General features: G+C 44.6%; 1 protein-coding gene across 1 annotated transcript in view; it reads left to right on the top strand.

Moving 5' to 3' along the window:
• The first annotated feature begins 1,995 nt into the window (after positions 1-1,995).
• Positions 1,996-26,257, top strand: part of LOC119165852 (uncharacterized) — a 26,943-nt gene continuing 2,681 nt past the window's right edge. The window contains exons 1-4 of the mRNA XM_037417879.2: positions 1,996-2,129; positions 5,511-5,673; positions 7,305-7,432; positions 11,527-11,624. Coding sequence (XP_037273776.2) covers positions 5,545-5,673; positions 7,305-7,432; positions 11,527-11,624 — 355 coding nt within the window. The 5' untranslated portion in view covers positions 1,996-2,129; positions 5,511-5,544. The remainder of the gene's footprint in view (positions 2,130-5,510; positions 5,674-7,304; positions 7,433-11,526; positions 11,625-26,257) is intronic.

Genomic DNA, 26,257 nt, shown 5'->3' with positions numbered 1-26,257 from the left:
TGTGAGACAAACCTGCTGCGCTAGGGCATAACTATAAGAAAGTAATTAACCGAATTGTCAACTCATGCTAGGTGCTTGGCAGACTCTCCACAAAAAAAGTGCCGCCACATCCACGAAGTGAATGATGATGAGTGGGCGAAGCTCCGGAGGTAAACCTGGTAAACCATGAATCCTCCGTACATTTTGCCCACTCGATTTTATTGCAACGCTCCCCCTAGCGTACGTCGCCGCACTATATCGAACGATGACACGCGCCATATGTGGCATCATTCCTATTTTATAACACCTCGCATCTTTCATAATCAACTACACGTACCGCCGTCTAGTTTATAACATCTTGCATCTTTTGGATGGATGGATGGACGGATGGACGGACGGACGGACGGACGGACGGACGGACGGACGGACGGACGGATGGACGGATGGATATGGCTGTACCCTTTAGATCGGGCGGTGGCTAGCGTAATACTTAATGCCGTCAGCTACAAGTACCGCCATCTAGTGAACACTGCAAGAACTGAACGAGAGGTGGCTACATACAGGGGACGCACAGCCCACGCCTTAAGGAGCTTCGCTCCTAAAAAAATCTTGCACAGCCTGTGAAACCACATGATCCACCACGGCCGCCCCATGTGTGCGGAATGCCGCACCGTGCCTTCGGAATACTGCTCGGTTTTGTCGCAGATTCAAAACGCAAAGGCTAACTTTCGAGTTCATGTGACCAGCCGTGAAACATACGACGAATATTTGAGCATTGAAGTGTATAGATTTTATCATGCCCTCCCACCAGTGTATACGCAACCACAGCAAACTAAAATACTCTTAGGCAAGAGCAAGGATGGGAAACAAAATTGTCATGATAGGGAGCTGTGTGATCATCCTATGCGCTAATAATATAGCATATTCGCTTGCAATAAGATGTGCATTGCTTATTGCTAAGCTGCAGAGAAGAAAAATTTATCTCCTGATGTTGTTGATTTTAACATTGCTGTCAATATTGTTTAACGTTGCTGATTGTTATTTAAGCACTTTGTATTCCTCAGAGGTGAAAGAAAGTACCCGAACCTGCCGCGATTATTCGCAAAAAGAGCGGAGCTAAATCGAGACATTATTAGGCTATGGATGAAACAACACGAAAACGGTAAAGCAAAGCGACAGATCAAAGACGATTAGCATTAGGTTTGACCTGAAGCCTTAGTTTGCACTTTGCTGTAGCTCACCAAGATTTTAGTTCAGTTTGGTGGTGCGCTTCTACCGAATAATCGCTGCAGGTTTGCGTATATCTCCTGAGACTTTCTTTGACCTCTGAAGCATACAAAAATGCAGTGCTATCGGCAAAAGCAAATACATGAACTTTATTTATCGTGTAGTGAAGCTTCGATAGCCTAATTCTCGTAAGCTAACCTCGTAACACAGGTGATCTTATGAGATGTTATGAAATGTTATGTTTACTATGCTTTAGCCTGTGCTATTTCTGTTTCCGTGCAGTTACAATGTATTCAGGAGAAAGGGAGCAATGTCAAGCCGCGACTGTGCGACCTTTTCTCCCCTCCTCCTCAGCCATGTATTTTTTGTATGCGTGTCTCAAAAAAGACTCAGACTCCTATACTGATGCTCAGTTGCTCCACATTCACTGAAATTGGCAATGGCTAGATAACTCAGACGTTTGAGAGACCTAATATTTCGGCTCCAGTTATTTTATGGTGGAACACTTAGAGGCCACACTCAGCGTACGACTGATTCGTCAAGTATTCGGACAGAACAATAGGTGATGGAACGATGCGACAAATGCGAGCTATGAACTGTGGGTTTGTGTTGGCACTACAATCAAACCTCAGCTCCTTCCGCCTGTTCACGTGTGATCCCACCAACGGCTGGCCTATATATTCCGAACGACTCTTGTTTCTGCAATCGTAAAATCAATAAAGTTTGGGATGGGACTAAGAACAATGCCGGGAACAGAGACTTCTGCTGCACATTGGAGTCGTCCACAGCCAATTGTCATCGTTGCAGCAAAGAAAAAGCACTCGTGAAGCAAGTTGAAAGTGACAGTAGTGGAAGTAGATTTTTTTTAACACCTCGCTTATTATGTAGTGCAGATTTGGTGGTGTCACGGCGTTTTTTGAAAGGTAAGCGGCGTTTTTGAAAGGTAAGCATCGATTTTGAAGCACAGTTGGTTCGTCAAGGGTTCACTTAGATTGGGGAGGTTGCCCGAAAATCAAACGTCCTCAGCTGCGCATGATATCATAGCATACGTTATGATAATTTGTAATATAGCATACTACTAATATACCATGGTAGCAGAAATTAATATGTAAAGAACAATACAAGACGATGACGAAGCAGCCTAGCAAGCATGCCGTAGTGTTGGTGGAACCCACGCGAACCAAGCTTGCACATGCTTAGATATTGGCTGCCTGATGTATACCATTCCGCGACGCTCGTCCTGAACTTCCTCCGTCGTTTAATGAGATGAAAAGTCGATAAACAGGGCGTGGGCTGGAACTGGTATTTCGACAAGATGACTTGTCTTCTTGAAGGAATGTACTCCAGTAGCTCTTGCTGTTTGGCTTGTTGGTGCATTTATGAGTATCGATAGTTAACATCGTGCCAAAATAACAGCCACACTGAATGAAGAGCGCCTACTGTCCATGCGTTTCTTTTTGTTTCAGTGTGGTCGTTTGTTTCGACTTGAAGTTGACTATTGATTATTGAAAGCCTTAGCAAGAAGACAAGCTCGCTTGTCCAAGCGTCGACTCCCATCACCACCTCTCGGTCGGCGACAACAGATGCCGGGCACTCTATCCACTGCGCCACGGTAATAAATGAAACGTCGGCTCCTGGACACGCCCTGTTTACCAATTTTTCATCCCAAGCTCCCACCTTCTCCTGTCTTCTGCTGTTTTTTTAGGGGCGAAGCTCCCTAAGGTGTAGGCAAGTCCCGCGTTGTAGTAGCCACCACTCGTAAGGGCGCTTACTAGACGGTTCTCGCAACGCTGGTACTAGAATCGCTCACTAGATGGCGCTGCGGTGTTCTCTCGACTCCTATGCGCGCGTTCGCTCTGGCGTTAAAACGCGTTCGCTCTCGGTGTGCCTCCTCTTTCACCGGTAGTCTGCGTGCTTCGAGTATGCGTGACGAAGACAAGGCGGTGGAGCGGAGGGCTCGGAAAACGGCTGCAGCGCGTGCTCGCCGTATTTATATGATGATCAACAGAGGAAGATGTACAGAGGATTAAGGGTTTACAGATGTACCTCCGAAGCTTCGCCCACCCACCATCATTCACTGCATAGATATGCTGATATTTTAACACGAATGTGTTTTATGTCGGGGTTCACCACGGCTCCTATGACGTACTCCATAACTGATATTACGTTGCAGAATAAACACTAATAGGCTGAAAAAACTGAGCAAGTTTTGTTGCAAGGAATCGAACCACTGACCTCTCGCTCCGAAGCGCGCCGCTAAAAACTACACCACGGAGCGTACGTAGGTACGGGTACTAACGACAAGCCGTTCATATACACCATGTACTGTTGATAGTCTTCAGAGCTCAGAAACCTCACCTCGTTTTCGTCATGATTATAGAGGTGGAAATATATCGCACCCGTATATATCCTTTCACATGAGGTATACTGGTGGCTTTATACACTTCCTAAATAACTGTGAATCAGTGGCGTATTAGTTGGAGCGCCAGGTATATCAGGTCGGTCGGTCGGTCGGTCGGTCGGTCGGTCAGTCAGTTGGTTGGAAAAAAAGAATTTAGGTCTTGCGGGACGCCCCCTTGCGCGCAGCGGGCGACTACCACGTCGGGACCACCAGGCTAAGCCTGTCGGCCGTTTCGCGAGTTTGCTGGACGACCCAAAGCTGATATTGCAGCTGTTTAGCGCAAACTGCATCGCCAGAGCATGCAGCTGTCGGAACAGCTGTATCGAGCCGCTCGTAGTCATCATCAGCTGGACTGCGCCCACCGCAGGGCAAAGGCCCTTCCCATGTTTCACCAGTGAACCTAGTCCTTTGCTTGCAGCCATAACTTTCTCTCTTGTCTCGCGCGTTCAAGTGCTATAGGAATCTAGTCTTTCACTTTTAATGACCAGCGGCTGTTTTGCCTGCGCGCTGCATGCTGTGATTATTTAAATTCATTCTTGATTTCGACTAAGATGTCCTCAATAGTCATTTGTTCCTTCGTCCCACTCTTCTCTTCTAAGGTTACTCCTATAACTTTGCTTTACAAGGCTCATTGCTTCGTACAAGCGCAGCACGCCCCCTTTAAATGGTTCTTAAGAAGCCAGTAAACCAAAGTACAGAAGCATAAGGATAAACGGAGGCTTAAAGAGGCGAAACAATATTTAAAAGAGGACACAACATGAATGAAACGAACAAGGTGACGAAGCTAAGGAATTCGTTAGGGACGTCAATTGTGCTATTTTAAGTGTGTTGTATTTTTTACCTAAATGTAAACAAGGTAAAGCAGACGAAAAGACAACTTCCCGCCAGTTGGGACATAATCGGTGATCTTCGTTGGGAGTGTTGCGAGAACCAACATTTCGAAAAGTGGACGCCAAGGCAACAGCTGCCTTCTTCAGCAGCATGTATACGTGCTCGCTTACGTAGGTGATTCTGTTAAGAAGTACGAAGCGGGAGTTTGGCGAGCTTGGTAACTGTACTTCGAAGAGGCAGTTCCCGTGCTCACCAAAGCCCGCTTCCTATTTCTTAACAGAATCATCTATACGCGCATGCTGTCAATTCCTTTACCACCACACAAAATGGAAGGGTATAAAAGAGCAAGAGCTTGTTCTGTTGCTCTCTTCTCCTCCTCCACTTCTGTGGTTTGGTTGAGATAAGAAAAGCAAGCGTATACACGCTAAACTGCAACTCGCGAATCTGGTACGGGACATAAAAAAAAGAAAGGTAAGGAGATTGACTTGGCCATGCCCATTTTGCCGCTTTACTACCTTACACATAGGAAAGACATGCGGCAGTAAAACACACAAAGTACAGAATCAGTGTTCTGTGCATGCTTCTATTTGTCCTGCACCAAATTTACGCTTTGCAGTTTAGCATTATGAACCAAGCCTATCAGGTTTATTGAAAGAATAGTACAATCACCTCATTGGCGCACTTCGGCCATCCAATGATCCTAACGCCACAAAACATCATATATCATTGTAATATCTTGATGGCCTTCAGCCGGACCTTGTTTTTGGGGCGCAAACTTATGTCGCATTGCTGGTGGAGGAATGGGAACGCTGGTGTAGCTTGAGCGGGAAGCAAGTGCTGGTGTCGCTTGAAAGGTGCAAGTGTCCCTTTCGCGACACCCTGCCGACACCTATGAATGTACTCTATGCTTTGCTTGACGTAATTGTTGGACTGATTATTCTGTGTCTAACAAAGTGGTCGGTCTTACCATCCTTCTCTCCTTGGAACTAAAGCAAATAAGGTGTTTGTCATTCGAGTTGTTCTTTACTCCTTTCTCACATCATTCCTTTCTACAACATAGGTTGCTTTACAGGTTCGGCGCCACAGGAAACATAAGGAACAACTATATGAGTATGGCGACCAAGGCACTTTTGGTGTTCGTCATGGTTGGAATGCTGGGCGCGAGCAATAGCGAGGAGGACCAGTTGGAGACGTGCTACAGCGTCAGAAATCAAAAGGAGTTTGATTGGAATAAGGTAGTGCTACTTCTTCTTTTGCTATAGCCGTACGAACCGCGCTGAACTTTTCTGCCACACGATTTGATCGGGCAACAATGCCATCACGCGAGCTGAGAATTCGTGTTCGTTTTTTTTTTTTTGATTTGACGTGAAAGCGTGGTTTCAACTTTTACATTATACGCGAAATGAAACCTATATCTCCAAATAAAAAAGAAGATGGCTGCCATGGTTAGCCCCTAGTTATTTTACTATAAACGGTTTCAAGATAGCAAGCCTTGTACACCAAAAAACTTCCGGTCACCTTATTTACCAGCTCCCATAATCAAAACTGAAGGCACGTTCTCCAGTTTTTTAAAGGGTGAGAAAAGGCTCTCTTTAGTGTTTCAAATAAAATAAACGTGCCAAAGCTCAAAAGAATGTTTGATCATTTTTATCTAGCTCAAAAGAACATTCATTTGGACATATTTTGCCAAATAGGGGAAGCAAAGTGTAGAAAATAAGTGGACTATTTTTTAAAGATCCTTTTGCCCACCGACGCTATTATGCAAATCGATAGACGAAACCGGATGTTGTCAAGGGTCTGTGTTTCTAAACAGTGAAAGGGTCTATAGATTGACGCCTCTGCTGGGAAGCGCCGGCCGACGTTCACTATTATCTGCTGGTGTGAGGGTAACAACAGTTGATGTTCAGTAGACGTAGCTTCAATGATTGCTAGAACTTATTTACTACTGACACATGTTGGCTGCAGTTGGCATAATTTGGCAGAACACTGGCTTTTTCCGGCGAAAAATTGCCAACGTAGACTACGATCTGTTACAAAATAAACTCTATATTCCTTCAAAATCGATACAGCGCTCGGGTTTAATCCCCGTGCTCTAAAATTATTCGTTATTTTTACATGAGCACGATTCGGCGACATGAGAAACGTGGCGCCATCTACTGGCGGTGGCAGAAGAGCCCTGGTGTAACTTCATAAGAAATGGGTGAAAAACAATCTTACTTGATCGATTTAATTCTCAAGATTGATTTCTGGTTTTACGCCACAGAGATTAACTCGAATATTATAATAAAAACTCTGTGTGAGTAGTAAAAATCACTTAGATTCACAGTGTATTTATTATTTTGGCTTATGTTGTTCGCACATGGGATCTTCAAATGTCCATGAAAGCTGCGCACTTGGTCTAGTAAAATATTCGGACATTACCTGAATGTTCCAGGGCTTTTCGACTGTATAGAACCTGGAGTTAATTTTGATTTGTTTTCGTCGTACACGTGGTGTTACGCTGTCCCATGGTAAAGTACCCTGTACTCTAAATTGTTACCCACTTACCCACTTTTTCTATTCCCCCCCCCCCCCCCAGATTATTTTCTTAGGCAGGTGTTTTCTTTTGGCTAGTTCCTAATGATTGACGTTAGGGCACAGTCGCCACCGCATTAATACGGCGCCATGGGCGGATGTCGCGAAATCCCGTAAATCTGTGAATGTTTTCACGCAGAACTTCAATCGCAAAAATATACTCCGGTAGATATAACCACATCTGAAGGGGATTTTTTCTTATATTTTTCGCTCAAAAAGATAAACGCTACAAGAGTTTTCATGGGTTTTTTTTTCTCACCCTTTCCTTTCCATGTTTCACCACCCCTGACAGTTCATGAAACAAGAGTGGGTGATTGGGCTCGACCAATGGGGAGGAGATAAATACACCATGCGGGGCTGCGGTACGTACACGTTTAATCCGAAGGACAAGGGACACTGGATTTTCCGCGAATACAGTCCGTAAGTTCTGTACGCTTTCGAGCGACCAGTCTCCGCTTTCTTTAATCTAGATGCCGTGCACTTACTATATTATCTCGGATAGGACTTCAAAGGTTTTTTACAGTGTGTTTAAGGAGATGCTGGTGCCGACACGATTCCGGCTACTCACCTTCTTTTACGTAATGCTACGTAATAACTCGTGTCACGAACTTATGAATAACAGTTGGTTAGTTAGTTAGTTAGTTAGTTAGTTAGTTAGTTAGTTAGTTAGTTAGGGTTTTATGGTGCAAAAGCAACAATGGCTATGATGCACCAGACACCTTATGAATAACAGTACAGCGTTGTAGGATTCACGCACGAAAATGTCCTATTAACCCATTAATTCCCAGTATGAGAAACATTTTTCCAAACTTCAAAATATTTCTTGGCCATGTCCTTAGAGTCACTAGGAGTGCAAGTTTTCAATAAAAAACATGAAGATATAGTCTGCGAATTAATAATGGGATGTTGCATATGTGCAACAATGGGCAGTAGTGTATAAAATGAAGGCCAATCCAAGTGAAAGAAACTTTTTATTGCTACCAATAATTTTGGCGAATTTTCAAATTGAAGAAAGCACAATACAAGCATAGCTGTCTGGCGCCTATTGGTGAAAACTAATAAAACAGTTACGGTCTTTGTTGAAACATATCACCTTACACTTGGCACACGAAACATAGGTGTACCCTCCTGGGCATGCCTTGCAGCGGTTCAGTTTTGCATTCCATGTGGGCCAGTGCTCGTTGCTGTCTCTTCTGACATCCCGGGGGACATTTAGGCACACTTTCTTGAATGGTGTGACATTCTGAATCGAAGGGCGCCCTGGTGGTCGTTTGTTGAGCAAGATCAGACTCGTTGCGAGCTCAGAGAGGAATTCTCTCAAGGGTGTAGGCTGCAGTTTGTGCTGCTGGAGAATTCTCTTGTGCATGAACCATGCATTAACAGCTGCTATTTTGAGCGTGGGCCAAAACAATTACATATACCAGCATTTAGACCTGATAGAAAAGCGATAGGAGAAGCACATTTTGTCTAGAAGATTCACGCTGCCCATTGATCTGTTGTAGGAAGAAATGATCGCTGGACAATCGACAAAAATATGCTTTTTCTCCTTGCTGTCCCACCTTTTGACTGATGTAAGCGGGTCAGCACCAATGCAGTTCGAAAGAAGAGTAACAGTGCGGTTGTCATGCCACTTCACTGCCACCATTGTCTTTTGGTCACATGAAGTGACTGAAGTATCACAGGTGTCCCGACCTCGCTTTTTCGATTTCTCATCCATCAACTTGCTGCAGCTGAGTCTGTTTTCACGAACCGTACCAATATAGGAAATTCCCATTCTTGAAAGCTCCTCTACAAGCTGAGGGCCTGTGAAGAAGTTATCAGCGACAACTAGGTTGTCGTCTCGCTTCGGTAGGCTGGAACACAGCTGGAGCACGACACCAGCTCCCAACCCAAGCTGGTAGCCACCCTGGCTGCCATAAAAACCTTTGTTGCAGCGCTGGTAGACATCGAAATCATAACACAGACCTGATTCCCCAGAACGTGCCCAAAGTTTTAGACCCCATTTACTCTTTAGGTTATTAGGCATGTACTGACGAATGTAACACCGCCCACAGAAAGGGATCAAGATTTCGTCCACTGCAGATTTTTTTTCTTGGGGCAAGACAACCATGTTGCTGCTCAAGGAACTGAGCCATGGGCGCACTTTCCAGCATTCATCTTCTTTTACTTTGTCATTGGCCGCTTCATTATCGAAAAAATGCAGGTGGCTTGTGATCTTTTCAAATCTGTTACGGGACATTACCTGGGCTACTAATTCATATGTACTTCCATTTTCCCAATAAGCACGAACCCTGTGCATGTTTACGAGTCCCATCCTGAAAAACATGCCCAGAACAGATGTAAGTTCTTTCACGGTGAGGTTTAGAGTGGCTCCATGTTTTTGAAAGTAGTACTTATTGCTTTCATCGACGACAGCCTTTAGCATGGATCGAGAAACAAACATGTCAAAGTATTCCACTGCACTCAGCGGCTCTGCAGGTGGCAGCGGAAAGTTGTTCTCGAAACTACCTGCCTCGATATCAAAATCCTTCTTCACCCATGTGTACTGCCTTTTCATGTTCTGCAGTATCCGATCTACCGGAGGCGCATCTGTCGAGGTAGCAACCTCTTCCTCAGCTTCTTCTACCTCAGTTTGGATGGCATCTCCTTCATCACTGCTGTCTCCAGACACTTTTTCGCCACTTTTTTCATCAGCGAAAAATCGCTCTCATTAGGGTTGATAACATCCAGCAGGTTTGCATGAACAAAACGCTTCGGCCTCTCTTTTGGAACAGAATAGAATGTTGAGGTTGAAATTGCAGTATGTCCCTGAAAAATCGTTAAAACAGCAAAATTAGCAAACAGACATCCGTTCACACACTCCACATGAATGCGTGTCACGATATGTAAGACGCGTTTCAAGCAGAAAAGCAATGTTGCATATCTGCAACAATGAAAATTGTGGCATTTAGTGCCCACTGTTGCATATGTGCAACACACCACGTGCAAAAAATATTTTCTCGAACAGAGCAAGCAAAAAACTAACTGTTGGGTTCTAGATTACTGTCAAGAGTGTTTCGAACACACATTCAGTGAAAAAAGCAACGCAGCTTAACTTGAGGGCTCATAAAAAAATATTTACAGTACCTTGATTGCAGAGCTCGACGACGACGTGGATGCTGCCATTTTGCAAACTGCAGATACGACGAATCTGGCCCCCAAGCGGCTTAAACTGGTACTGGGTGGAACGAAGAACCCTCGAAATAGCATAGTATGGAGAACTTTTACCAGTGCATTAGGATCCTTGCAATCGGCAGGGCATGGAACTGGGTGTTGCAGATATGCAACAAGGGGCACTAATGGGTTAAAAGAAACGTTATCACTCCATGAACCATGTCTTATGTGTTAATGTCTAACTCTGTCAAGGGTCGAGTGATGTGTTTTGGGGAAACGTGGAAACAGGAACCCTTACAATGGCACGCAAGGAGTTGTCGGAAAATGTTAGTGAGTGAGTGAATGAGTGTGCAAGTGTGGGGGAGAGGGAAAGCGACTGAGTGAAACCGAAGTATAGTGAACTTTATTTGCTGTATAAAGGGTTTATCACTGCACTTCAGGGGCCATATCATTGGAAGCAGTCTTGGGCTAGCTTCATTGAGTAGTCGTACTTATAGTTTTCAAGACTTGGTGCTAGACGGCTTGACCTCCCCCGCTGGTTTTATGACTGTGCCTGGACGCACACACCCTTATGCTATTCTATGCCAAAAACCCACGCCACAACATGTAAATCCTTGTCCCCCCCCCCCCCCTGTACCATGACATGAGAATAGACCATTTTCAAAATTGCAAAGTTAGATTTCCTACTATGCAGTTTGAACAAGTAATGGCGGCTATAGTGACTTGCCGCAGATTGCCTGTTCAAGCGCAGTTTGCTTACCACGTGATGACGTGGAAAGTGTAGAGGCGGCTCTCTTGGTATAAGCACCCGTAATTGACAAGCTCCCGCACGTTCAACTAGCAACGCATCTCCGCTTGAAGCTCGACTGGCGCTGCCGTTACTCGGGCACATATACAGCGCAGAGATCGAAGCACACTAGCGAATTAAAAAAAAGGGCCCAATCTAGCGCCCCAAACAACCCCCACCCCTAAATATTCTTGTTGCCAAACACCTTCTGCCGGCAGCATGACGAGTATCGAGGTCCAGCGAAAATGCTCGATAGTAGAATACCTGGTCTTTCTGTATTACGTGCTTCTTAACAGTGGGCCCACGCCACGGTGGTCTAGTGGCTAAGGTACTCAGCTGCTAATCCGCAGGTCACAGGATCGAACCCCGGCTGCGGCGGCTGCACATCCGATGGAGGCGGAAATGTTTTAGGCCCGTGTGCTCAGGTTTGGGCGCACGTTAAAGAACCCCAGGTGGTCGAAATTTCTGGAGCCCTCCACTAAGGCGTCTCTCATAATCATTTGGTGGCTTTTGGACGTTAAACCCCACACATCAATCAATCAATCTTAACAGCGTATACGCATGCTTTTTGCAGAGATTCGAAAGATCCCTACTACACCAAGAAAGAAAATGCTACTTTCGAGAACGGCATCTTCCACGTGGTAGAAGATTTCGATTGTTATGTGTGTGATGGTAAGATCACTAATTTTCTCTGTGATGGGAGTATTGGCGATCCGGATTAAAAGCGTTTCGCGGATACACAATCAAAACGATTGCGTCTGAAGGCGACGTGCTTCTTGGCCCCTTGTAACTACATTGTGCAACGCTCGACATAAAGCCAACACATTACTAAGCCAAGGATATCACATGGGCATTATTGACAGTTCTCTAATTGTGTCGTAATTAGGAAGCATACGGCAAATGAGCTGAAGTGAAAGGAAGGAATTCTAATGGTCGAATGCGGCAAAACTAAGTTTGTCGGGTTATAACTCAGCTACGCTTGCTTTATTTTTTTCGCGACACAACCGTTTTTGTTGCAGCATCTGTATCGCATCTGCAATTAGCCTTTTTCAGGTAAGTAGCCTGGGCATGCGCGACAGCTTCTATGAGGTATGCACCAAGATTTTCGATGACCAAAATGCAATGCCATATGTGGAATAAGTCACATCTGGTAGCGCAAACTTGCTAACAGGGAGCTTTGGAACATAGCCCACGCTAACGAAGTGTTCATTGCGGTTGCCTGCTAATTCCGTCACTAAACGAGAACCCGCAAGAAGATAGTGTGTGTGAGGCATGTACAGTGGCTACAAACACTCGAGCAAAGGTTTGCGTACGCTATTATGAAATCCCTTAATCGTTTCCTGTCCCCCTCCTTTAAAAAAATCACGCGCAAATCCACGAAGTGAATGATTATCAGCGGGCGAAGCTGTTGGATTGTTCGGTCTTACCGCAAATCGCCCGTGGCATTGACCCCTCACGCATGTAAATGAGTTACAAGCGGTGTACAATTATATACAATGTTTTTTTGGTCATAACTTGTATGTGATGTTGAGTTGCTAATTTCGTTTTGCCTTCATTATTACGGGTCTGTGGTATCGTAACTAGCCTGAAGCTGACATAGACGAGGTCTGGGCACGTTCCCCTCGTAGTTGTTCGTTGTGTCCAGCCAAACGAAATGCACAAGCCAGTCGTCCGTGATCAACATCGCCGTCACCTCCATCATCATCAGCGTAACCGCCATCGTCGTGACGTATGCAGTAGGAATATTGCATGTGCTGCACCGTTATGGCTCAAAAAGAATGCTTCGTCTGCGACGCGCTTGTTCTTCATCGTCAGCGGCAGCTATGGTTCACAACGCCGACACCAACGGAGGGACCTCGACCTTAAGTCCGAAAACCTCCCAAATGCAGGCCCCAGAGATTGCCTACCGGCACGCGGCTGGTCGATTTTCGAGGCCAAGGGCCACCAGCATCAATTTCGCTGATTTCCACTGGAGGTGCTGATGGGACCCGAAAAAGGCCCATTGCACCACGAGAGAACACGCCTACTCGGCTATTTCTCGGCGTACAGTGGACTTCATGCAGCCGGCGCCATGGGCGGTAGCGTGTGCGTAAACTTCCTTTGAACAACTTGTTGTTGTATACATGCGAGGCAGCTTATGGTCGAGCTCGATCCGGTGTGCGGCGTGACCATCCTTCACTGCGCATGCGTGCCTTCACCCTCTCCTCTACCACGTTGCCCCTCTCACGCCTCGCAACGTCGACGAAGGCAGCGTCTGTTAGCCTACGCTTGCTGCCCCTCTCTCTCCTCTATGCATTCCTCCCAGCGGCATTTACACCCCCATTGTGCATGCGCGTCCTCTTCCCTTCTCTCTCTCTCTCTTATATGCTCCCCTCTCTCTCACCTCTCTACGCCAACGCAGGCAGCGTCTGCTAGCGAGTTTCTTGATACAAAAAAACCGTCCGTTCGCGCTGCACCACCATTGACTGGCCACCCCGTATGTAGGCACTGGATCTTGACCTTTAAGGTAGTGCCGGTGGGAGATTTTTGATGTGCGTTGTTGAACAATGGAAATTCGAAGCGTGCGTGGTAACTAAACCGGACTGCGGGTACGCCTCTGTGTCCAATCGGAGTCATCTGTCTTTCATTGTCCATTAGCAGTGATTGACATGCTCCAGTAGAAAACACCGGTCTATCACTGCATGGTTTGCGCTTCCCGAGGCTTCTCTTCGGCGCAACGCCACGATGAGCGCCAGCGTCAACTCCACCGCCAGTGTAAGAGTTAGCGCCCTCTGCTTCGCATCTGCAAATGGCTCCCTCCTGTGGGGGTTCGTGTAATCTGTTTCGCGAAAACCTAAGCCTAACATTTCGCTTAAGCTCTACGACAGGTACTTCGACGATGTGCGAGTTGCCGTCGGTGCTGTTGGCGCTACCGTGCAGTAAACTTGTGTGAAGGCTGCCTCAGGCACGAAGGGATCACGCTGCGGACCTCGGGCAACATTGAAATATTGACATTTACGGCTGTCACCTTGAAGTATATAACTCTTGTGGAAGAACTGCCTATTGACATGATTTTTGCTTGTTTATTTGGGCCTCAGAATACGGCACGTGCCCACTCTGGGAGATTGACCAAGGTTTTGTTGTTTTAAATTTAGTATAGAATTTGAACAATGGTGATGGAAAAAATAAATAAATATAAAACAACTATTTAGTAATATGTCAGGTATATCCCGTTTTCGCTGTGTGATTCTGCCAGTACATATTCTCAAATATATGTGTTGGATGCTAATGCCTTAAAATATATATATTAATAAGATCTAACAGACAATAATGCCAAGGAATGTATAGGGGAAGTTACTAGAACCATTGGTTCTAACAACTTCCCTTTACATTTCTTGGAACTATAGTCTGTTAGATTCTCAATAATATTGTGTCAAAACACGGAAAAAATGAGCCCTTAGGAATACACTTCTTTCTCAGCTGGTAATTTTTTCATCCACTTTTCTTTCTTCTTTCTTCTTATTTACATTCCATTGGTTCTAATAACTTCCCCTGTACATTCCTTGGCATTACTGTCTGTTATATCTCATTAATATTGTGTTAAAACACGGAAATACGAGCCCTTAGGTATACACTTCTCTCCCTTATATGTATATGTATATATATATATATATATATATATATATATATATATATATATATATATATATATATATATAGAAAAAGGAGTAATTCACACACAACGAACGTTTCAGCACAGTTTAGTCCGACGTTTCGACCGTGGGACCGGCCTTCGTCTGGGAATACAGGGCATAAAAATCGCGCGCTTATATATGTCAATATTCGAGACCCCCCCAAAAAACACACATGCTCTTGTGTAACGAACAAGGCTCATCTGTATCAGCACAAAAACGGTTTTCAGTGATCAAAAATATATATATCTATACAGCACTGTGTGATGTCACCATTTGTAAGTCATTGGCAGCTGATACGGCTTTGCGGGATACACGTGTGCATCGCGACATTACGGATGTCAAAGCTCTTTTCTTACAATAATGGTTCGCGTGTAAAATATACGCGTTGCCGATGATAAATAATTCTATTATATATATATAAGAATCGCTGTTTCTGTATACATTATCAGCACAGCGCACTCTCTGATAAACAAGCAGACTAGCGTACACTTGTTATATTGTTGACCAATAAGCTTACGTGGAAGGAAGACACGTCAATGTGCCTGCATCTTCATTGATACCATCTGCTACAGTATTGAACTTGAATATCAGGTATGATTCCCGGAGTTCGCGATCATGGTTTGAGCGGAAACCAGATTCAAGAATGGTCGCTTTCATTTGATCGAAAGAGTGGCCCGGCATGCGAACGTGTCGTGATAGCGGTAGATGAGGGAATATATTTACATGGGATTTGTGGTTATTAAAGCGTATTCTGAATGGAGTTTCAGTATGACCAATATATTGTTTCAAACAGGCACTACATTCCAACATGTATACGGCATTATAAGTGTCGCAGTCGAAGCTACCACGAATCTTTAATTTAAAGTCCGAAGACGTGCTCGCGGCGTTTTGCGTGGTTTGCATGTGCACACACACTTTGCACCGTGGTTTGTTACAAGGTGCACAGCCACTCTCTTTACGGGTACCAATTTTAGATGACGTTAACATGTCGTGAAGGTTTTTTGACCGTCGGTAAACAACACGAGGCGGAACAGAAAAAATTTTTTTGAGATTATCACTTTCGGTTAAGATGTTGTGGTGCCGTTTCAATATAGCAGATACCTTAGGAGCTGATGATGAAAATGTCAGAACAAGGTTAGTTTGAGCAGAGCTATCGTTCCCGTCCTTTCCTTTCAGAATCTCGGTGCGGTTGAGTTGGTCAGCTCGAGTTATGGCATCGTCTATTAGTTTTTCCGGGTATTTTCTTTTTACTAGAGAACTTTTGAGCCTATTACAATTTTCAATGAAATCTGTACGGTCAGAGCACAACCGTTTAAAGCGGTGAGCCTGGCTATAGGGAATTCCTGTTTTGCAATGCCGGGGGTGGCCACTCTGAAAATGCAGGAGTTGATGTCGGTCAGTAGGCTTGCGGAACAGCTTCGTAGCAAGTTGTCCTTCGGAAATGGTGACTGTGACATCGAGAAAATTTACAGAAGTGCGCGAAAATTGGTGCGAGAACTTAATAGACGGATGGAAATTGTTAAACTTTTGAATGAAACCAAGCAGACTTGCTTCATCATGTGTCCAGACAAGAAAAATATCGTCAATGAAGCGCCTATAGTAGAGAGGTTGAAGCATGTTTTTACCTAAAAATTCGCATTCCAGAATGCCCATAAAAATGTTGGCGTAGTTAGGGCCTACTTTCGTACCCATTGAGGTGCCGTTGGCTTGTACATAGTGAATGTTGTTAAACTCAAAATTGTTTAATTCAAGGATAAGTTTCAAAAGAGTACCAAGCGCTTCTTTATCAATAGTTTTATCTAAAGGGGAATTTTCATAGGCCTTTATTACTGCAGAAATACCATCTTTATGCGGTATGTTGGTGTATAGTGATGCTACGTCCAGCGTTACTAACATTGAACCAGATGGAACATGAAGATCTACAATTTCTTGAAGGAAATGGTTGGTGTCTTTGATGAATGACGGAAATGTGGCTGGAATCTTGTTTATGAGGGAGTCAACGTAACGAGATAAATTTTCGGTAACGGTGCCGATTCCGGAAATGATGGGGCGGCCGGGATTATTCTGCTTGTGAATTTTAGGAAGCATATAAAATCTTCCCGCTACGGGACTGAGTGGTACCAAAGAGCGGACTGTCTTTTCATCTAATTTACCATGTTCTAGTAAAGACGTAAGTGCGTCCTTAAGCTTAGATTTAAATTCGCTGGTAGGATCGGAGGGCAAAGCTTTGTAAAAAGTGGCATCTGAAAGTTGCCTCTCGGCCTCGCTTATATAATCAACCGCGTTGAGAATTACAATGGCCCCCCCTTTATCGGCTGGTTTGATGACGATGTCATGGTTTGTCGACAACTGTTCGAGAGCAACCTTCTCTTTTTTGGACAAATTGTGGCGGTAAGGCGCAGTTTTCTTATAGGCAGCGAAAATGTCGCGTTGTACAGCGTTTATGTAAATGTCAAGACATCTGTCGCGATGTGGTGGGGGTGTCCATTGTTTATATGTCGGTAGTGCAGGTCTGGTTTCATTCGGGCTTCGGCGGTCATGATAGTATTCTCTCAGACGCAAATTACGGGAAAAGTTGTGTAGATCCTTCAGAAGTTGAAACTCGTTGAAGCCACCTGAAGCGGGGCAAAAGTTGAGGCCCTTTGACAGAGCACCCATTTGTTCGTTGGAAAGAACTATGTTTGAAAGGTTTACAACGCTGCTATCTATTTGAGAAGACTGGTCTTTCGAATCATTCGAACGTGTTACGGCGCGTTTGGTCACCTCAAATTCGCGTTCGTGCGTACATAAACCATCACGTAGAAACTTCTTCTGTTTAGTTGTGTTTAACTTGTTCCTCTTACGTTCTTCATAGGCAATTAAACATTCAGACTCATGCACTGCTAGCTTCTTTAACAGGCGAGCTTCTGTATGCTGAAGGTCTTGCGTGCAAGATTTATAATGGTCAATAATTATGGGTATGAGATCTAAGGACGCTTTACTTAACACTTCTTGCCATTTGGTTTTGTTAGAGGCCGAAAGTTCAGAAGTAGCTGGTTTAAATCTTATCTGTAAACCTTTCGGGACCACCGAAGCATTCAAGTAGCTCGTAAGTGAGAATACGTGTAGCTCGGAACGAACTCTTTTCTCAATAATTTTCCTAGCTTCTAAAAACTCTCGCGAAGGAAGACTTGAAACATTGCCTTTAAGCGCAGGCGCCTGCCGTCAGTCGGTGGCACTCCCTCGACCGGCGTTCCGGCGGGTAGGGTAGCGATGACCCGTGGTGGCGGGAGCCTCAGTTCGGTTTTGCCGAGTTGTGTCTTGGCTTGAAGAACCGGAGTTGTGTGTAGCACCCGCAGGGGACGTTTGTTGGCGCCTCCTGGGGGACGTCGGCGTAGATCGTTCTGGGGGTTCGCAAGGTGGGCAGTCACGCCATGATGATGTAGTTCCTAGGAAACGTTTGCAGCAGAGTTCGCGAATGTGGCTGGCGATGATGGCAACACCTTCGAAGCTTAGATGAAGACCATCAGCTGCCAACACACGTGTCAGGGGCAGCCAGTGGAGACCATGATCGATGAAAAAAACTTTCTTGGAGCGCCTACAGTAGTTGTGCAGCAGTCGGTTGAAGTACGTGGCTTCCATATTGCACCGGTAAACAAATGAAAGGTTGCCGTTGCCATTACGGCGGTTAGGGCAGCGTGGAAGAACGAGTGTTGCGTAAATCCTTGAAATGTGAGGCTTGGCGTTCATAACGTGCTCCAGCAGGGATCGGTATCTTCCGAATGCTACAGCAGCACTTGTTGAAGCGATGTCGTTGGTACCAATGTGGAGAACGAGGGCGGTTGCGGATTCTGGCACAAAGTGAAGTAAAGACCGCACGTCGGAGATATGCGCACCCACTTGAGAGATGAAAGCGGGAGTCCCTCTTGAACATGGGTCGAAATGCTGGTGGACGTACTTGGTCTGAGAATCACCAATGACGACTGTAGAAATTTCTTCTTGGGGATACTTTAAAATGATGTGCTTTGACGTTGTCGTGACAAGAGCCATTGCGGGTAAGTAGAAGGGATTATAGGAAGTATCACGCAGGCTCTGATAGTATAGAAAAAGGAGTAATTCACACACAACGAACGTTTCAGCACAGTTTAGTCCGACGTTTCGACCGTGGGACCGGCCTTCGTCTGGGAATACAGGGCATAAAAATCGCGCGCTTATATATGTCAATATTCGAGACCCCCCCAAAAAACACACATGCTCTTGTGTAACGAACAAGGCTCATCTGTATCAGCACAAAAACGGTTTTCAGTGATCAAAAATATATATATCTATACAGCACTGTGTGATGTCACCATTTGTAAGTCATTGGCAGCTGATACGGCTTTGCGGGATACACGTGTGCATCGCGACATTACGGATGTCAAAGCTCTTTTCTTACAATAATGGTTCGCGTGTAAAATATACGCGTTGCCGATGATAAATAATTCTATTATATATATATAAGAATCGCTGTTTCTGTATACATTATCAGCACAGCGCACTCTCTGATAAACAAGCAGACTAGCGTACACTTGTTATATTGTTGACCAATAAGCTTACGTGGAAGGAAGACACGTCAATGTGCCTGCATCTTCATTGATACCATCTGCTACAGTATTGAACTTGAATATCAGGTATGATTCCCGGAGTTCGCGATCATGGTTTGAGCGGAAACCAGATTCAAGAATGGTCGCTTTCATTTGATCGAAAGAGTGGCCCGGCATGCGAACGTGTCGTGATAGCGGTAGATGAGGGAATATATTTACATGGGATTTGTGGTTATTAAAGCGTATTCTGAATGGAGTTTCAGTATGACCAATATATTGTTTCAAACAGGCACTACATTCCAACATGTATACGGCATTATAAGTGTCGCAGTCGAAGCTACCACGAATCTTTAATTTAAAGTCCGAAGACGTGCTCGCGGCGTTTTGCGTGGTTTGCATGTGCACACACACTTTGCACCGTGGTTTGTTACAAGGTGCACAGCCACTCTCTTTACGGGTACCAATTTTAGATGACGTTAACATGTCGTGAAGGTTTTTTGACCGTCGGTAAACAACACGAGGCGGAACAGAAAAAATTTTTTTGAGATTATCACTTTCGGTTAAGATGTTGTGGTGCCGTTTCAATATAGCAGATACCTTAGGAGCTGATGATGAAAATGTCAGAACAAGGTTAGTTTGAGCAGAGCTATCGTTCCCGTCCTTTCCTTTCAGAATCTCGGTGCGGTTGAGTTGGTCAGCTCGAGTTATGGCATCGTCTATTAGTTTTTCCGGGTATTTTCTTTTTACTAGAGAACTTTTGAGCCTATTACAATTTTCAATGAAATCTGTACGGTCAGAGCACAACCGTTTAAAGCGGTGAGCCTGGCTATAGGGAATTCCTGTTTTGCAATGCCGGGGGTGGCCACTCTGAAAATGCAGGAGTTGATGTCGGTCAGTAGGCTTGCGGAACAGCTTCGTAGCAAGTTGTCCTTCGGAAATGGTGACTGTGACATCGAGAAAATTTACAGAAGTGCGCGAAAATTGGTGCGAGAACTTAATAGACGGATGGAAATTGTTAAACTTTTGAATGAAACCAAGCAGACTTGCTTCATCATGTGTCCAGACAAGAAAAATATCGTCAATGAAGCGCCTATAGTAGAGAGGTTGAAGCATGTTTTTACCTAAAAATTCGCATTCCAGAATGCCCATAAAAATGTTGGCGTAGTTAGGGCCTACTTTCGTACCCATTGAGGTGCCGTTGGCTTGTACATAGTGAATGTTGTTAAACTCAAAATTGTTTAATTCAAGGATAAGTTTCAAAAGAGTACCAAGCGCTTCTTTATCAATAGTTTTATCTAAAGGGGAATTTTCATAGGCCTTTATTACTGCAGAAATACCATCTTTATGCGGTATGTTGGTGTATAGTGATGCTACGTCCAGCGTTACTAACATTGAACCAGATGGAACATGAAGATCTACAATTTCTTGAAGGAAATGGTTGGTGTCTTTGATGAATGACGGAAATGTGGCTGGAATCTTGTTTATGAGGGAGTCAACGTAACGAGATAAATTTTCGGTAACGGTGCCGATTCCGGAAATGATGGGGCGGCCGGGATTATTCTGCTTGTGAATTTTAGGAAGCATATAAAATCTTCCCGCTACGGGACTGAGTGGTACCAAAGAGCGGACTGTCTTTTCATCTAATTTACCATGTTCTAGTAAAGACGTAAGTGCGTCCTTAAGCTTAGATTTAAATTCGCTGGTAGGATCGGAGGGCAAAGCTTTGTAAAAAGTGGCATCTGAAAGTTGCCTCTCGGCCTCGCTTATATAATCAACCGCGTTGAGAATTACAATGGCCCCCCCTTTATCGGCTGGTTTGATGACGATGTCATGGTTTGTCGACAACTGTTCGAGAGCAACCTTCTCTTTTTTGGACAAATTGTGGCGGTAAGGCGCAGTTTTCTTATAGGCAGCGAAAATGTCGCGTTTTTAGGTAAAAACATGCTTCAACCTCTCTACTATAGGCGCTTCATTGACGATATTTTTCTTGTCTGGACACATGATGAAGCAAGTCTGCTTGGTTTCATTCAAAAGTTTAACAATTTCCATCCGTCTATTAAGTTCTCGCACCAATTTTCGCGCACTTCTGTAAATTTTCTCGATGTCACAGTCACCATTTCCGAAGGACAACTTGCTACGAAGCTGTTCCGCAAGCCTACTGACCGACATCAACTCCTGCATTTTCAGAGTGGCCACCCCCGGCATTGCAAAACAGGAATTCCCTATAGCCAGGCTCACCGCTTTAAACGGTTGTGCTCTGACCGTACAGATTTCATTGAAAATTGTAATAGGCTCAAAAGTTCTCTAGTAAAAAGAAAATACCCGGAAAAACTAATAGACGATGCCATAACTCGAGCTGACCAACTCAACCGCACCGAGATTCTGAAAGGAAAGGACGGGAACGATAGCTCTGCTCAAACTAACCTTGTTCTGACATTTTCATCATCAGCTCCTAAGGTATCTGCTATATTGAAACGGCACCACAACATCTTAACCGAAAGTGATAATCTCAAAAAAATTTTTTCTGTTCCGCCTCGTGTTGTTTACCGACGGTCAAAAAACCTTCACGACATGTTAACGTCATCTAAAATTGGTACCCGTAAAGAGAGTGGCTGTGCACCTTGTAACAAACCACGGTGCAAAGTGTGTGTGCACATGCAAACCACGCAAAACGCCGCGAGCACGTCTTCGGACTTTAAATTAAAGATTCGTGGTAGCTTCGACTGCGACACTTATAATGCCGTATACATGTTGGAATGTAGTGCCTGTTTGAAACAATATATTGGTCATACTTAAACTCCATTCAGAATACGCTTTAATAACCACAAATCCCATGTAAATATATTCCCTCATCTACCGCTATCACGACACGTTCGCATGCCGGGCCACTCTTTCGATCAAATGAAAGCGACCATTCTTGAATCTGGTTTCCGCTCAAACCATGATCGCGAACTCCGGGAATCATACCTGATATTCAAGTTCAATACTGTAGCAGATGGTATCAATGAAGATGCAGGCACATTGACGTGTCTTCCTTCCACGTAAGCTTATTGGTCAACAATATAACAAGTGTACGCTAGTCTGCTTGTTTATCAGAGAGTGCGCTGTGCTGATAATGTATACAGAAACAGCGATTCTTATATATATATAATAGAATTATTTATCATCGGCAACGCGTATATTTTACACGCGAACCATTATTGTAAGAAAAGAGCTTTGACATCCGTAATGTCGCGATGCACACGTGTATCCCGCAAAGCCGTATCAGCTGCCAATGACTTACAAATGGTGACATCACACAGTGCTGTATAGATATATATATTTTTGATCACTGAAAACCGTTTTTGTGCTGATACAGATGAGCCTTGTTCGTTACACAAGAGCATGTGTGTTTTTTGGGGGGGTCTCGAATATTGACATATATAAGCGCGCGATTTTTATGCCCTGTATTCCCAGACGAAGGCCGGTCCCACGGTCGAAACGTCGGACTAAACTGTGCTGAAACGTTCGTTGTGTGTGAATTACTCCTTTTTCTATACTATCAGAGCCTGCGTGATACTTCCTATAATCCCTTCTACTTACCCGCAATGGCTCTTGTCACGACAACGTCAAAGCACATCATTTTAAAGTATCCCCAAGAAGAAATTTCTACAGTCGTCATTGGTGATTCTCAGACCAAGTACGTCCACCAGCATTTCGACCCATGTTCAAGAGGGACTCCCGCTTTCATCTCTCAAGTGGGTGCGCATATCTCCGACGTGCGGTCTTTACTTCACTTTGTGCCAGAATCCGCAACCGCCCTCGTTCTCCACATTGGTACCAACGACATCGCTTCAACAAGTGCTGCTGTAGCATTCGGAAGATACCGATCCCTGCTGGAGCACGTTATGAACGCCAAGCCTCACATTTCAAGGATTTACGCAACACTCGTTCTTCCACGCTGCCCTAACCGCCGTAATGGCAACGGCAACCTTTCATTTGTTTACCGGTGCAATATGGAAGCCACGTACTTCAACCGACTGCTGCACAACTACTGTAGGCGCTCCAAGAAAGTTTTTTTCATCGATCATGGTCTCCACTGGCTGCCCCTGACACGTGTGTTGGCAGCTGATGGTCTTCATCTAAGCTTCGAAGGTGTTGCCATCATCGCCAGCCACATTCGCGAACTCTGCTGCAAACGTTTCCTAGGAACTACATCATCATGGCGTGACTGCCCACCTTGCGAACCCCCAGAACGATCTACGCCGACGTCCCCCAGGAGGCGCCAACAAACGTCCCCTGCGGGTGCTACACACAACTCCGGTTCTTCAAGCCAAGACACAACTCGGCAAAACCGAACTGAGGCTCCCGCCACCACGGGTCATCGCTACCCTACCCGCCGGAACGCCGGTCGAGGGAGTGCCACCGACTGACGGCAGGCGCCTGCGCTTAAAGGCAATGTTTCAAGTCTTCCTTCGCGAGAGTTTTTAGAAGCTAGGAAAATTATTGAGAAAAGAGTTCGTTCCGAGCTACACGTATTCTCACTTACGAGCTACTTGAATGCTTCGGTGGTCCCGAAAGGTTTACAGATAAGATTTAAACCAGCTACTTCTGAACTTTCGGCCTCTAACAAAACCAAATGGCAAGAAGTGTTAAGTAAAGCGTCCTTAGATCTCATACCCATAATTATTGACCATTATAAATCTTGCACGCAAGACCTTCAGCATACAGAAGCTCGCCTGTTAAAGAAGCTAGCAGTGCATGAGTCTGAATGTTTAATTGCCTATGAAGAACGTAAGAGGAACAAGTTAAACACAACTAAACAGAAGAAGTTTCTACGTGATGGTTTATGTACGCACGAACGCGAATTTGAGGTGACCAAACGCGCCGTAACACGTTCGAATGATTCGAAAGACCAGTCTTCTCAAATAGATAGCAGCGTTGTAAACCTTTCAAACATAGTTCTTTCCAACGAACAAATGGGTGCTCTGTCAAAGGGCCTCAACTTTTGCCCCGCTTCAGGTGGCTTCAACGAGTTTCAACTTCTGAAGGATCTACACAACTTTTCCCGTAATTTGCGTCTGAGAGAATACTATCATGACCGCCGAAGCCCGAATGAAACCAGACCTGCACTACCGACATATAAACAATGGACACCCCCACCACATCGCGACAGATGTCTTGACATTTACATAAACGCTGTACAACGCGACATTTTCGCTGCCTATAAGAAAACTGCGCCTTACCGCCACAATTTGTCCAAAAAAGAGAAGGTTGCTCTCGAACAGTTGTCGACAAACCATGACATCGTCATCAAACCAGCCGATAAAGGGGGGGCCATTGTAATTCTCAACGCGGTTGATTATATAAGCGAGGCCGAGAGGCAACTTTCAGATGCCACTTTTTACAAAGCTTTGCCCTCCGATCCTACCAGCGAATTTAAATCTAAGCTTAAGGACGCACTTACGTCTTTACTAGAACATGGTAAATTAGATGAAAAGACAGTCCGCTCTTTGGTACCACTCAGTCCCGTAGCGGGAAGATTTTATATGCTTCCTAAAATTCACAAGCAGAATAATCCCGGCCGCCCCATCATTTCCGGAATCGGCACCGTTACCGAAAATTTATCTCGTTACGTTGACTCCCTCATAAACAAGATTCCAGCCACATTTCCGTCATTCATCAAAGACACCAACCATTTCCTTCAAGAAATTGTAGATCTTCATGTTCCATCTGGTTCAATGTTAGTAACGCTGGACGTAGCATCACTATACACCAACATACCGCATAAAGATGGTATTTCTGCAGTAATAAAGGCCTATGAAAATTCCCCTTTAGATAAAACTATTGATAAAGAAGCGCTTGGTACTCTTTTGAAACTTATCCTTGAATTAAACAATTTTGAGTTTAACAACATTCACTATGTACAAGCCAACGGCACCTCAATGGGTACGAAAGTAGGCCCTAACTACGCCAACATTTTTATGGGCATTCTGGAATGCGAATTTTTAGGTAAAAACATGCTTCAACCTCTCTACTATAGGCGCTTCATTGACGATATTTTTCTTGTCTGGACACATGATGAAGCAAGTCTGCTTGGTTTCATTCAAAAGTTTAACAATTTCCATCCGTCTATTAAGTTCTCGCACCAATTTTCGCGCACTTCTGTAAATTTTCTCGATGTCACAGTCACCATTTCCGAAGGACAACTTGCTACGAAGCTGTTCCGCAAGCCTACTGACCGACATCAACTCCTGCATTTTCAGAGTGGCCACCCCCGGCATTGCAAAACAGGAATTCCCTATAGCCAGGCTCACCGCTTTAAACGGTTGTGCTCTGACCGTACAGATTTCATTGAAAATTGTAATAGGCTCAAAAGTTCTCTAGTAAAAAGAAAATACCCGGAAAAACTAATAGACGATGCCATAACTCGAGCTGACCAACTCAACCGCACCGAGATTCTGAAAGGAAAGGACGGGAACGATAGCTCTGCTCAAACTAACCTTGTTCTGACATTTTCATCATCAGCTCCTAAGGTATCTGCTATATTGAAACGGCACCACAACATCTTAACCGAAAGTGATAATCTCAAAAAAATTTTTTCTGTTCCGCCTCGTGTTGTTTACCGACGGTCAAAAAACCTTCACGACATGTTAACGTCATCTAAAATTGGTACCCGTAAAGAGAGTGGCTGTGCACCTTGTAACAAACCACGGTGCAAAGTGTGTGTGCACATGCAAACCACGCAAAACGCCGCGAGCACGTCTTCGGACTTTAAATTAAAGATTCGTGGTAGCTTCGACTGCGACACTTATAATGCCGTATACATGTTGGAATGTAGTGCCTGTTTGAAACAATATATTGGTCATACTGAAACTCCATTCAGAATACGCTTTAATAACCACAAATCCCATGTAAATATATTCCCTCATCTACCGCTATCACGACACGTTCGCATGCCGGGCCACTCTTTCGATCAAATGAAAGCGACCATTCTTGAATCTGGTTTCCGCTCAAACCATGATCGCGAACTCCGGGAATCATACCTGATATTCAAGTTCAATACTGTAGCAGATGGTATCAATGAAGA

The sequence above is a fragment of the Rhipicephalus microplus genome, chromosome 8, assembly GCF_043290135.1.
Source record: "Rhipicephalus microplus isolate Deutch F79 chromosome 8, USDA_Rmic, whole genome shotgun sequence".
Classification (NCBI taxonomy): Eukaryota; Metazoa; Arthropoda; class Arachnida; order Ixodida; family Ixodidae; genus Rhipicephalus; species Rhipicephalus microplus.
The sequence above is the reverse complement of the archived record's forward strand: the minus strand, read 5'-3'. Positions and strand labels throughout refer to the sequence as shown.